At 37.3% G+C, this 15,068-nt stretch overlaps 1 protein-coding gene across 6 annotated transcripts in view; it reads right to left on the bottom strand.

The window, feature by feature from the left end:
* NBEA (neurobeachin) overlaps positions 1-15,068 on the bottom strand; it is a 696,720-nt gene that overhangs the window by 5,947 nt on the left and 675,705 nt on the right. For all 6 annotated transcript variants that reach the window (XM_058547999.1, XM_058548001.1, XM_058548000.1 and 3 more), the window contains 4 exons: positions 14,066-14,137; positions 12,014-12,169; positions 11,324-11,494; positions 803-904 (listed from right to left, as the gene is read on the bottom strand). In XM_058547999.1, the coding sequence (XP_058403982.1) occupies positions 803-904; positions 11,324-11,494; positions 12,014-12,169; positions 14,066-14,137 (501 nt within the window). The remainder of the gene's footprint in view (positions 1-802; positions 905-11,323; positions 11,495-12,013; positions 12,170-14,065; positions 14,138-15,068) is intronic.

Raw genomic sequence — 15,068 nt, 5'->3', positions numbered from 1 at the left:
AAAAAACACTGTTCCTGCCTTCAGACATTATGTCCATTACCCATAAAGCAGCCAAAATAAGTTCCCAGAAAACAAATCTGATCATTTCATCACCTTGCTTAAAAAACTTCAATGGTTTCCCACTATACTTAAAATAAATGCCACCGGCCCCTCCCACCTCCTCAGCCTTCTCTCTCCTTAACTCTATTGGTCCTCACTACACTCAGCCCCTTTGGTTTTCTTTCAGTTTCTCCTAAGCCTTAGGCTCCTTCCAGGCCCAGAGCCTTCCCATGGAGAATGCGTGTCTGAGCCAGAACGAGAACCCGTTTCCTGACTCTTCCTGAAACAACTCTTCTTCCACAAAAAAGTCAAAAGAACCAACTAATCATGTTTCTGTCCTACCTCTACAAAGCCCCCAGCCTTGTGAAGAAAAGGACTTGTGGAGGGAGGGGGATCCAAGGCTATGTCTGATGACCAACCCGATCCCCCCAGGACAGCCCCCCAGTCCCCCATGCATCATAGATATTTTCCCCTTGTCTTTTAAATGTTATTTTTACTGGCTGCATCATATAGATGTACTGCAATTTAATCTACCAGTGTTCTGGCTAGAAGGCTGGTGACCACAAAATACTACATAAAATTTTATATATCTTTTACATTAGTACTAATAAATATTAATAATAAAACTAAACAGCTGCAAAGAACTTAGGGATTACATTTGTCTATGGAGAGTCTCCTAAAGGAAACAAATTATAAATCATGGTTAACTTGAGAAAACGGTACAGTTTTTAAAGACCTAAAAATAAAAGAAATGTCTTCTGACCTTTAGCACCACTGATAACAAGTCCAAGTTCTGCACAGACAGAAACACAGACGACTTCATGATCGTGGCCTGTGAGGACAGCTCTTGGTGCAGGATAGTCACCTGCAAGGAAACAGCAGCAGGGAGTCACTAGAGACCAAGGGCATAAATGAAGAGCTACACCATTAAATCAGACATTTAAAACAACAGTCATTAATGTTTGTCGGGGACATTTACTAGCTATGTGACCATGAGCCAGTTACTTAACCTCTCTGCTGTTTCCTCATCTGCAAAACAGGGATAATTACATACCCATTACACAGGTCGTTTAGATGACTGGATAAGTTAACAAATGTTAAGTGCTTAGAACATTATGACAGTGGTGATAGCTATTCTTTTTTTCCTGATGATTATTGTATGAAACAGACACTAAGCCTGCCAAGGCATTTGCATGTGTTATTTAATTATGACAACATTCATATGAGGTTGGTACTATTATTATCCCTATTTTATAGCCTAGAAACTCAAGGCTTTGCAAGGTTTTTCAACTTGCACAAGTTCATATAGCTAGCAAGTGTTGGAACTGAACCCAGTGCTACCTAATTTTAAAACACTTTAAAAATGTTCCTTAAAAATCTCCAACAGAACAGGCTGAGATGCTTTGATTTGGGGGGGGGGGAAGGAGTGAAGGAAAGAAAAGATGATCAGCTTAATTTCCCACTTGACTTTATTGGTGCAAACCTAGCTAAAAAAGTCCAGCTAAGGGCCAGCCCCGGTGGCGTAGTGTTTAAGTTTGGCGTGCTCCGCTTCAGTGGCCCGGGTTCGGTTCCCAGGCATGGACCTACACCACTTGTCTGTCAGGGGCCACGCTATGGCGGCAGCTCACATACAAAAAGAGGAAGATTGGCAACAGATGTTACCTCAGGGCAAATCTTCCTCAGCAAAAAAAAAAAAAAAAGTCCAGCTGAATTACATGCTGTGAGCATTCTCACTTCGAAGTTCTAAGTGCTTGTCCCTTGGTATTGAATGGATGCCTTGTAAGCGACAGGCATTCTTCTGAGGGGGCTAGGAGTTGGGAGTACAAAAAAGTATAAGGCATAACCTGGAACTGTTTAGAACATATCAAACAACCATGGCCTTCCACAGGCTCTTCACTTAAGGCACTCAACAACAACAAGTGTGAAGAACAAATGTATGTGCATGGAGTATAGCAGGAATCAAAATATGCACATATGAATGAAGAGAAAATCAGAATATTTGGTGAATAAACTGCATGAAGGTAAGACAGCACGAGAAGGACCAGCAGAGTGGAGACGGCATCATGACCGACACTGTAGTACCGAGAAAGCTGTTTGGAGAAACCAGTTGGGATGGAAATGAGGGGTCTCTACAGTCTTGGAGTGTAGAAGTATGGAGGAAAAGAAAACAATAGAAACTTAGAGAGTAATTTTGGAAGGTGAATGGGGTATGGTGCCAACCTGCGTAGAGTTTTGAGTGGTTCCTTTGGTAGAAGGGGAAAAGAAAGCCAGTGTTGACCATACTGGGCAGTATAGGAAGACCTGAAATACTCGCTGACATGAAATTCTGTTGAAGGCAGGGCAATCAGGAAGAAGGACATGAAACACTTATTAACAATACAGTTTGGGCCTGGGCCACTCAGTCAGATTCAACAAATATTTATCAATGCCTTGCAATACTTGACTATTTCCATTTTCCATTAACAATATCATACTTATTAATGTCTTCTGTCGCCTATTTCTCTCTTTCTCTTTTAAATTTTGAACAGTTCTAGCAGACTCATATTGTATGACACTGGTTTATCCTGGATGTATTGTTTAGTTGATTCTACAATATTATCTTAGCAAAGAGCAAGTATTATGTGTAAATATGCCTTGTGCATATATAAAAACATCATTATTTCATTTTAAGTTGCCAGTATAACTAACCATTCCTCTTTCTGCTTGAAAAGGCATGTTGTAACTTGGTCTTGAATCTGCAACTCTCTCAGAATTCTTGGTCGTTCTCAAACTAGGGTCTAGGTACCCTGGGATCCATGGATATTTTCTTAGGGGTAAAAAGTTCTATGAAAAATTTTAAATTTAAGATTTGAACTTTGATGATATTGGAAAATTTTTAAACCAGTTACAAAGATGAAATCTCTCTTTGCTGTCAGATCTATGCTGCGGCAATTTAAAATTGAAATACGCTTTAAAATTCAGATGAGCTAATTAAGTCAGCATTTCTCAAACTAGGTTCGGGGGGTCTGAGAACACATTCCTCAGTCAGGGATTTTTGTTTTTGGTGTTAATGACAATTTTGTTCTCTTTAAAAGGGGTCAGTGTATTAGTCAAGTTTGAGGAACATTATTTAGACTAATTTATTTTTTATCCACGTTCACAAATTCAAGCTGGCAGCTCCACACAGCTACTTGATTTCCCTTTGTTTTTAGAATTAAATAATTTTTAAAAATTAACTACATATTAAATATTTATCACATATGTATAAGATTAAGAGAATAAAATGAATGCCCTTGTACTCACCCCCTAGCTTAAGAAATATAGAACATTACCAGTAACTTTAATGCCCCCTTTCTTATATCTGAGAGAATACTATGCCTTTTTAAAAAAGTTCTCTATGTTTCTCTTCTGTTCATGCGACTTCACCTGGTTGTTGAGTTTGTGATCTTTCTTTCACAGTGCTTGAGTTCCTCCAGTGTTGGCCTGCTTTTCTCTGTGAGCTCATGTTCTCGATGGGGGTGACCCCTCTCCCACCTTGTCTCTCAGAGAACGCCCTGTGCTTTGGTCTGGACACCGCTCTCCTGCAGAGCTGCCTCCAGGATTTCAATCCCTTGGTCCCCAGTGGAGGCGGTGGGGGAGTGAATATTCAAGGGCTGGCAACTGTGTCTGCCTCCTGGATGGCCCCTCCCTGGGCACTGATGTGACCTCACAGCACTGCGCAGCTGGACTGGTGCTCCAGTTCTCTGCCCCACAGTGGCAGGGGGGCAGACAACAATAGGTCAGGGAAAATTCTGGGAGGAAAGCATATAACTGAAACGCCTTACCCACCAAGGCGCCCAACACTCCTTCCCTCTGGTCTGCCAATATCTCCTCCTTCAGACCTACCCATCTTCTGTATCCCCAGGAATTGCTCACAGTTTTATGTGAATTTCCTCAGATCCATCAACTTCCATTTCGCTTTTGAGGCATCTCTTACTTAGATGGAGTGTGGAAGGGGGGCTGGCAGCCCACATTACTCATCTTATTCTAAATTTATGCATATTGCTATAATGCATTTGAATATTGGCAGAGTATTCATTTATATTTGTCAGCAGTCTTGGATTTGTCTGAAACATATTTATATAATTTATAAAGTTATGCTTCAAAGATGCTCTGAGTTCCCTGGTAAAATGAGAGTAAGTATTGATAAGATTTTACGATAAGAATATCATCTCTAATTTTTCTAAGTGATTACTTCATTGTGGAGAGACTGGTGAATTAAAAACCCTGAAATTAGATGTTTAATACATTTTATATAAAGTAAAGAGTTTTCTATACCTTTCCCTTATAGGTTACAGAAAAAGTAAAAAGCAATCTAGTTCTATTGCAGGGAATTGAAAACAAAGTATAAAAATCTTAAAAATATTTCTTATGTAGGTAATATATTTTCTATTAGGAAATAAGTTTTCCAAAGGCTTGCCTTTGATTTAGAATGTTTAAAATGTTTTATTTTTCATTACAGTTTCCCCATATCATTTTAATAAATTGTGGAACTTAACTACTAGGGGATATTGTTTAGGGCCCCTGAAAACATTGTTTCCTTCTTTAAACTACAGAAAAGTAAATAAATGTTATTCAGGGGGTTTTGAGTTGGAAAACCTGTAGCAGGGGGGAAGGATATTTCCTATATTTCATTTTGTTGCCAGGGACAGATGTCACACACCCCAACAATCATTCAAAATCCTGAGAATATTCTGTCACTGTCACATCACAGTTGATGAATGTAGCTGAGGGTTAAAGGGCCCAGTGCAGAGGGCGGTGCCGGTGAGACCTCCCCTCTAAGGACCACAGCACACCGCCCTTGTTCCCCAGTCATTTCTTCAACAGAAGAGCTCTCTGTGTGACGGAATTACTATGAAGGATGAAGATTTTCAGATTCCTTATAGACAAGCATTTGGAAACTCCAAATACAAAAGCCTTATAATAAACAGATTCCATCTCATTTTTAACAAAAGTAATTTCAATATTTTCAAAACTGATGATGAAAAAAGTACAAAGATATTAGATGCTGCCATTCACACAGAACTGACAAGGAGAGCTTTTTCAGTGAGATTAGTCCACGGCTTTTAGAGAAATGATAAAAGTAAAGATTACCCATGGTTCTTATTATTTTAAACCTCACTTGTGGGACTACTAATATGCAGGGGAAGCTTTGGTTCTTCTGAATGAGAGCTAAACAAAAACAGCAGTTTCTAAGATCTACGACCCCCAGTGCAGTTCTGTTGGAGTCAGAAGATGAACCTCTTGCTGATATATGACAGTCAGATTTTATCTGTGACCTTTGTGAAGTCATTGCAGAATCACTGCAGGAGGTATTTTCATTCATGCTTATGCCTACATAAAATATGATGGATTTTTGACTTGAAATTCCAAAATAAGAGATTTAATCAAAGGGTGCAGAAGTTTCATCACTATGGTGAGTTCTAGATTTATTTTAAAAAATTATATTAAGACATTTGCTGGGATAGCTCAGAAGAACTGTGTCAGTGAGGAGTCCCCGATCAAGATACTGTGTCCTCAGCCACCTCCAGGCCTGGAGCGGAGGTCTGGCCCAGGTACCAAACGTGCCTGGGACCACATTTTCCACAGGTCACTAGGTAACCCACATAAAAATACTCCAAGGGTGGAAAAATGTCCCATGATGTGGTTTCATTTTATTACATACTAATAGAGTACTCAATGAAAAATTGAATATATATAAATATCTTCTATTATATATATATAAACCTATTGATTCATTCACTCTTGAGTTTTTCTGTTTCTTCTTCAGAGATGACACTGACCACACTGTCCCCTGAGCACTGCCGTCACAAGGCAAATCTCTTCCCTTGCAGTACTGAACCTGGATCTAGGCACAGTACATTACTCTCCTACCATCACCTTCTCAAAACAATCAATAGTATAATCTACTTACCTTTCCCAAGGAAGTAGAGTTCTGCACAATGCCCAGAGACCCCCCCCCCCACCCTGGTCTGTGATCTGAAGCTCTCTGATCACGAGAATGTATCAGTCATTCTTCCATGTTTTAAATATTGTTTATGACCCTTGCAGCCTCAGTTCCATAAAGGGAAAGGAAAGGCAGAGACCGAGTGGCAAGCAGCCCCCTCCTTAGTCATGAACCCTACAAAGACTCCTAATGTTAGGCTGAGGGGATGGATGGCTGAGAGGTCTATCCCTGAATGGCCCTGTGCTAGGGATGGTACATTACAGACATCATCTTTTGGCCCTCAGAAAGTTCTATGGGGTAAGAACTGTTACACATGTAACTATGCTCCCTCTGATACTTAGCGAAAAGGTGGTTTAACAGTAAGTAACCCTAGATAAGATTTCTTGCTCTGAGAAGCAAGACAAATATATATATATATATATATAAATCTCTGGGCTATTCTTTGTCCAGGCTTTCATCTCTTATAATACCATCGCTTAGTGGTGGTTGTGGAGCTGGGCACCAGGACAGTCATTTTAAAAGGAGGCTGAACGCAAACAAAGAGTAGGGATGTGATTTGGCAGATGTTTGGTGACAGGTTCGGGCTGGCAGGAGGGTCAGTGTCCAGAGCTGAAGCTCACACAATGGGAGCCCAGGGAAGGGATGTGGGCACAGCTGGAGTCTCCTTTTCAATGGGCTTCTTGTTTCATAGTTTGCATAATGCTTATACATGAGCTAAAAGATTTGTTTTTAAAAAGTAAAATAGAAGCCCAATAACACGGTCTTATACATATTACTCAATGAATATCTGTAGACTTGATTTGAAAAGATGAACAGTAAATTCTCTTTCAAAGTTTCCTATTGCTCTGATTTTTACAATTTCATATGTCTGCATCAACAAGCTCTCTATAAAGTACCTTATTATCTGCTATAAACATGAAAACCACACCTTTCAAAGCAGATTGGATTCTGAGCTGAGGTCCCAATGTATTTGAAGTGTCTGTTGAAGAGACAACAATGTTGACTTGCCCCTCTTGTGACTATCTTGTTGGAAGCTATGGCATGTAATGAGAAATGTCAAGTCCCAAGATCAATGAAATTTGGGGCTCTAGGGATTCCGCAGGAATAGCATTGATCCTTTCAAAGAACACCAGTCAGAGATGGGCTGTAACATATTGCAAAGAGGGGCTCAGGAGGACAAGCGGCCAAGTCCAAGATACCTGCCTGACAAAAAACGCAATCAGCTTGTAGCACAAATTGCCTGCTCTGCTCTCCTTTCTTTCATGCAGTAGACTGCCTCCAATTAAAGTGTGCAAATTAATTTTTATCACTTCCAAATTAGTGTCTGAATTTGTGTAAAAGTCTGTTTCAGATGAAAGCATCTGTCCCTCACATCTCTGCAATTCTGTTATCTAGTCAGGAACCTATTTAAATCTCCAAGAAAATTTTCTATGTTCAAAGTCACAAGTTTGAAAGAGTAACAATGAATATTAATACACTAAAATATATTAATAAAACAACTATAATTCAACTATAACCTATGCTAGGTGGCCTTGCTTGTTTCTTTTATGGTCTGAGACTCTCTTTGTAATAATCTGTTTACAAATTTTCATTGTCTTTGTTGCAAATTCATTAAAACTATTAAAATAATTAGAAAAAAACTATTATTTCTGAGATGTCTAAATTATTCCCAATAACATATTTGACACAATGAAACCATAAACTCTTTCTATACCTACCTAAAAAAATCCACAAATATTACTTATTTTTTCTCTGTGGCAGTAATAGAGCTACCCATTAAAAAAGAATTAATGACAATGCAAAAGAAGCATAAATATATTAAAGTCACTTGAATTTATCTTGAGAATGTTTCAGAGACGTGCACATAAGGAGAGTAAATGAATCCTATCATTTTATGATGTTGTGCTGAACAAATATGATTTGGCCTCTGACATACAAAGCAATTCAATGTCCACACCAAAACCAATCCCTGAATTCTAACAGCTACTGGGATATTATGTTTCATGCTAGGACTTCCCCCTCCAAGTCTAGGTTACTATATACAACCCTTTAAACCTAAGGGCATTGTGTCACACACTTTAATATGAATTTAGACATAACTAGCATTTTGGTCTTGAGTAGCAATGCATTATGAGAGAGATAACACACATAGCCTGATGCTCTGACCTGTGAATTGGTAGCTAGAATAGATTACACTGGAACAGAAAAAAAACCTTTTCTTTCATATTGTGAGTTTTCTGATGGCAAGGACTATGTCCATGTCAACACCCACGGCTGATCCCTGCTGTGACAGTCAGCTCAGTGTGTGCTGTGACTGCCTTTACAAACAGTGAATTGACCAACATATATGGTCTCTCTAGTCATGCATATATGTGCTACTAGGTTGGCCATTTTAACAGACTGAGCCATAAATCAGTCTAGTCAATCAAATACAATGACTAATTATTATTAATTTTTTACTATCATGATTATCCATAAGCAAAAAGCTGCAACCAGTTTTTACATAATCATCCCAAGTCACAAATCATAATTTATACCCAAGATATAAGGCTAAGCATTTTGTAGATGCTCAAAGTACTTATGATACCAAATATCATCTGATAGCAATTCATGATTCATGTAATAAATACTCAGTAGACTCAATGCATCGAAGCAGGAAAAGCATTCTGTGATCAGTATAGTATAGACTCTTATAGACTCCAGAAGGTCAGAGACTGAGACTCCAGCATTCCCAGCTGCTAAGATAGTACCAGCACACAGTAGGTGTTCAATACATGCTCGTTGCTTGACCAACACTTTAGGTGCTCATCTTGTTTATTCTGGAAGAGGATTTTTTTCCTTTATATTAAGGATAATGGATGAACTGAAGCCATACTAAATATGTCCACATCAAATGTCCAGTAGTCTTGACACCGTGGGTTTTATGGGAAGTGGTTTAGGTTCATAATGATGACAACAGTTTTTGACCAAAAATTAAATTCTTATAAATGGAGGCAATATTGAAAAATATGTTTTGATAATATTCTGTAACAATTTCTTAAGGATAATCTTGTCTTTATTCAAAGGTTAAATGAAATGCTGCATTTTAACAAATACAACATTCACAATTTTGTTCTTAAGGGTTAATATAAACATTTCTATTTACATAGCTCCTGTTATAAGAACTTTAAACACTCTCAATATTACTACATTTAAATCTTCTTGATAACTGATGGACCAAAGCTATAATCAATTGTTAACCATCTTTTGGTTTAAAAGATCATTAGAAAATAAAGTAGCTAACATAGATAATTACTATAATTTAACAGTTTTCTTTAAAATTCCTTACCTCATAGCAGTATATAATATAAAATATCTCTGCTACCAGATGGCAGTTTTTAGTAAATGAATTCCCTTTTTGGAAATATCATTTTCATCATTTCTGAGCTTCATATTGAAGATGTTAATTAATTGGATTTAAAGCACTATTCTGTTTCTTTTTTAATTTTTTTCTAACACTTTCTAATTTTTGTCAATATATATGGAAGATACCACACAGACTTGCTGTTTAATTCAACTTTTCTAAAGAATGCTACACTACTATGGAAATAAAGAAAATTTTGAAATATGTAAAAACACATTTAGATAAAATATATGTGATAACGTACCATGCTTGAGAATAATAAAGCCATCACTGGTAGATCAAATGTCTTATACACACCAACACCCACACACACATATACACTAGAATTCTGCTAAAAATGGAGTTTCTTTTTTTAAGGATATGGTTTAAAAAAAGAGTAAATAACAAGGTTAACATTACTATTTAGAGTATGATGTTTGTTAGTGATGTAGAATCAGTAGCTAATTATTTGAATTGGTTGGAAATCCAGCAACACTGAATTTTTTTTTTCCTCAAATCAATATCACATCTTCTTCACAACTTAGAGCAGAGGCTGAAATGCGTAATACACACATTTTCTCTTATTTGGCATTTATGCTAAGAGACATTACTTCGCAATACACTTTTAGTTTCTTCATCCACTATTCTTCAACTCCAACTGTGGGCAATAAGAATGAAACCTCACATAACATTTGGTCATCTAGTTCAATCTTCTATTATCTATCTTCTTAAATATGTATATATATTTCTATATTCTCTTCTCTACAGTAACGGGGTCTTTGCTCCCATCCATTGAAAATCATTTCTTATTTTTGCAGTATTCCTATCAAAACACATAAGAGTTGTTGAGGGGGTGGGACTTGAAGGGCAGATGTATGGTTGGCTTCCATCCCTAGCTATCTCACAGGCTGGAATGGACCAGGGAAGGTAGCCCCCACCCATGCAGTTGTAACACGCCATCTTGTACATTTCTCATCTACCCTTACAATATTTCAGCGGCCGATACACAGCATTCCTGGGAAATTCTTACCTCTGTTTTAGCATAAATATTTCCCAAGCTCACGTTTCAGTTTATTTTGGAGCCCTGTTTAAGCCGTGACCAATGTGTGAACTACAATTACAATAACCTTGGTTTAGGTACTTGTCCTTATCAACACTTTACAGTAACCATTCTCTATTTTACAGGAAATACATGCATCTGAACTGGTGAAAACTTGGTAATTAAAAACAGTAATTATTTCTGGGAATCTCTTATCTAGTTCTTCTGTCATTTAACAACATTTACTGAAAACCTATTATGTGTGTCACTATGCCAGGACCCAGAGACTGAAGGTGGAAAGGGAGAGACTCATGACCCACTTCAGAGTTTCCTCAGAACAACAGTTCCAAGGAACAATAACTGCTGGTCCATGAACAAAAGGCTCCGTGGAAAAATATGTTTGAGAAACTGTGGGTTAAACAAATGTCAACAGATTTATCTGTGTAAGAGCTTGCATGCAGAGTAAGAGTATACGCAGTGTTTTCTAAAATTATTCTACTCTGTGGAGTCTCCTCATTTTTTTCCTACAGGACATCTTAGGGAACACTGTTGAGAAGGGAGAGAATATATTTAGCCAAGAGAAATCATATGAGGTTTAATGGACCAGGTGACACTGAAGGGAATTTCTGAAGGATGGGGCCATTTGGAAATCGGGGAAGGACAGCTGAGCAAAGCGTCAGTGTGAGGGGACCTGGGAGTTTCCTCAGGCTGAAGGTTATAGTAGGTGCTCTTTTTCATACTTTGAACATAGCTACATTCCAACAAAGATTTTTGCCACTTAAGCTTTCATATTTTAAAATCCTTACAACCCCAGGAAAAACTATTAGGAAAATAAAAAAGGCAAAATATATTTAAATGAATTTTTAGTCTGATAGGACAATTCTAGACAAACACTTACTGCTATTCGGATTGTCTCCTATGATGTGGTGTCGCCCACTCCAGTACCAGAGAAGCAGGGTAGCATCTCGAGACCCAGACACGATGTAGCAGTCCCCACCTATGTATGACTCAGACCTGGCCAAGCACGTGACCACATCCCAGTGGCCAAATACAATCTGAGTTAATTTCCCTGAAACACAGAAACAGCAGGTTTAATTCATTTGCTATTTTTCTTCAAATGGTAATAAGCTTAACTGTATTTTACTAGATTTGTGAAAAATGAATCTATAGACCCTCAAATTTATAAGGTACTTCAAATCTAGCTACAGATTTATTTTCTTGAATTGCTTCTGAAAAATGATACAAGAATCACTTGGGATTTTTAAGGAAAGGACTTACAAAATAACACAATCATGATTTTTTTGTTCACGGTTTGGGCCAGACTAGGGAGAGGTTTAAGGTCTTTTACTGGATTTGATTTGACAGAAGGAGATAATAGTCCCATTTGTCCTATGAACTCAGGGCTCATGCTACAGTTCAGAATGGATGGAATTATAATTAGTTATTTACTTACAAAGTGAACATTTAATTTGAATCTTGGCACTCAAAAGATGAAAATGCCTATGTTATTAAGTATGATTTCATATTAAGCTTTAGGTGTAACAGTAGGCATTTTGAAGAGAATAAGGTATTTCATAGTTAAAATTACCTGTTTCTGTAGAATAAACTCTGAAACTCTTATCCCAGAATCCACAGATAAGAATATAGCGATTATCTGCTGTGACCACAAAACAATGTGCATTGATTTGTATACTCTGGTCCACAAGGTCTGTAATCTGCCGTTTGTTCACACCAGAGTTATTGGCTAAACACAAATAGAAAAAAGAATTTAAAGAAAGATTCCACAAGAGTTTCACCAAGCACTGACAAGAGGAATATTTTTATGCTTCTTCTATCTAGAAATGGGTTTTTAAGGCTATAAGATTATTATGATTTTAACATTTCCCCATGAGGATTATTAACTTTGTTAGTAGCAGTGATTATTTACGAACCATATTACATTAAAATTTGTCAGAAATTTACATTCTTCCTCCACCAATAAACACAATATGAGAAATTCAGCATAATGAATTTAAAACACAATAAAAATATTTAAATGCATTTGATTTTATAGATGTTCACTATGGACAGGTTCATCAGTGTCCAACAAGTTCAATAATAGGAATAAATATCATATGGAGTATGTTATATAAGGAAAAAATGTCTTAATATTTGCCCCAGTCTGTCATTTTCTGATGGTATTTACAATTCATGTGAAGAGACGAGGGTAGAGATTTGAGCAAGGGATGTTGTTATGTCGGCAGCCCCACAGGGAGCTGTAGGTCAGCAGCTTTAAAGACCTGGATTGTCAACAAACAGAAGGCCTTTCCAGAATGTGCTGGCAAGGGAGGAGAGGAATAAAAAAGAGGAGAGAGGAATGGGGAGGAAAGAGACAGGCAAAGAATCAGTAGACAGCACTGGGATTGCATCTGAATAAAGTTAGGACTCAGAGCCACCGTCTGATTTCCCCAGTGCCTGTCTGCAGGCCAGCCTGGCCCTATTCGATGCCGTCGTTTGAGGCTAAATCCCTGGGCTGAATTCTTAAACAGAAAATGCAGATGTACAGGATCACCATCACTCTCCAACCAATTAAATCTAAGTGCTGCTCTTTGTGGATGTCTACTAACACTATAGAAATAATTACTAGAGAAGGTAAACAATAAAAAAATTATATAATAAAAGGTAGCAAAGGAGAAGAAAATCAAACGTCCTGAGTCCCTTAAAAACTATCTAATTGGTCCTTGATTAATTAGAATATAGCTATTAATTTTTCCATGGTTATACCCTATCAGTGCATGCCATTGTCGATGTCTGTTGGGCAGAGGGATAGGTAGACTAGACTAAAAACATTCCTGGTCCTAACCTTCATCTCCTCCCAACGACACGAAAATGTCATTTTGCGTAGAGGGATGAGTAACTAACTGAAATGGCTGCCTCTCATCTTATTTCTGGGTTCAAAGATGAAGAGTGAATTAATATAAAAAAGAAAACCCACAACTTGTATATGGCTTAATAATTTTTCATACCATTTTCAATTTTTTTTCTAATTTAGTTCTCTAGATGATCCCATGAGATAGGCAGAACGAGCATTATTATAAACCATCTCGCAGTTATGAAACTGAGGCCTAGAAAGATTTGGGGCTTGTTCTGGATCATATGGCTAATAAATGTGTATGTGATTATTTAAAAATATTTTTAATATCTGCTGCAAAGAGTTACAGTTCATGAGTTTGAAATTCATATGAAATGTTTAATTTAAAAAAATGTTTTAGCCCTGTTGAATGGAGATTTCTAGAAAAGATGTTCCTCAGTATTAGTTTTCTTTAATAATCTCTTTGAGTCTTTATATATTTTAAATAATATAAAGTTGTTAAAGAATAGTTTAGGCTAAAAGAAAAACAGTTTGGTATTATTTGCCTTGTTTAGAACCAACTAAAGACCTCCTAAAATATCAAGAAAATGCCACAAATAATTGCTTTAATACCAAAAAGTTCTTAGATGGCCCATTATGATTTGCACAGCTCCTTGATGGTAATTTGATGTTATATACACATTAATTTTGTGGCATAAAAAATATTATTCAACTATAATTTGTGATAAACAACACGTAGGAATCTGGACAGTCAGTATCCATGAAAACGTATTTTTGTTGTTAACATACCAATTAGTGGATCCATTTCAATGGGCAAATGATGGGCTTGATCCAAGGAGTACCCTGGAGCTCCTCTGAGGCCTAAAGGGTAAATAAAAAGAGAAAACTACTATACAATTCTCAGAAAGGAGGAATTTCCTAATAAGCAGTGTTCTAGGATGATTGTACAAAATATATATTTGCTTAAAAATTATTTGGTAAATTATTCTAAGAATGATTCAATCACACTACATGTCTTTGTAGATAGTCTTACAAAAAAACCACAACAGGGACTGCTGGTTTCCACTTAAGATGTAGAGAGCTGGAAAGAGTGTTGTTATCCTAACAAAAAGCAACAGCTCCATAAAACAGACGATTATAACATTTTCTGAACCCATCAGAGAGCTAAGGATTCTGGGCAACCAATGAGCCTGGAATCTAAGAAAAGGCAGGGTCTGCAAGCAGGGAGGGGAGTGAGCAGGTCTCACCCGGGCTGGGGCAGAGGGGAAGACGGGGCTCCCATCCAAGGGGGCCTTCTTTCAGTATATGACAAGTCAATTGAAGCTATAAAATTGAGCCACACCTAAAATCTTAACCTCAGTAAAAGCTACTTTCAGAGGATTAATGTTTAGGGCTTGATTGAATTCATTACTCATAATTTTTTACATGTGGTTATATAACATATATAATACTTTTGAACAATTCTAAAGAGAAGTTTCAGCCTCCATAGTTTTCTCTCAACGCAAAATAGTTCTAGAGGCTAAGACTCCTGTGAATAATAAAGTTGTATATTTTTTAAGATATTTGCTGCATATTTCTGATTGAATGTAAGTAGTTCTACCTCATGTTGATAATATCACCAAAAACCCTAAAATAGGTGCATTCAGAAACTCTTAGGAGATTAAGCTATGGTATAAATCACTCTATTTTTCAAAGCAATGCAGAAGTAGAATAGAAAGAAAGATTCAGGTTAATTCACCATGGCTCATCCATTCAGTCCTGGAGACAGTAGGAGTCCTAACGGCTTCCAAAG

Source organism: Diceros bicornis, chromosome 9, assembly GCF_020826845.1.
Source record: "Diceros bicornis minor isolate mBicDic1 chromosome 9, mDicBic1.mat.cur, whole genome shotgun sequence".
Lineage (NCBI taxonomy): Eukaryota > Metazoa > Chordata > Mammalia > Perissodactyla > Rhinocerotidae > Diceros > Diceros bicornis.
The sequence above is the reverse complement of the archived record's forward strand: the minus strand, read 5'-3'. Positions and strand labels throughout refer to the sequence as shown.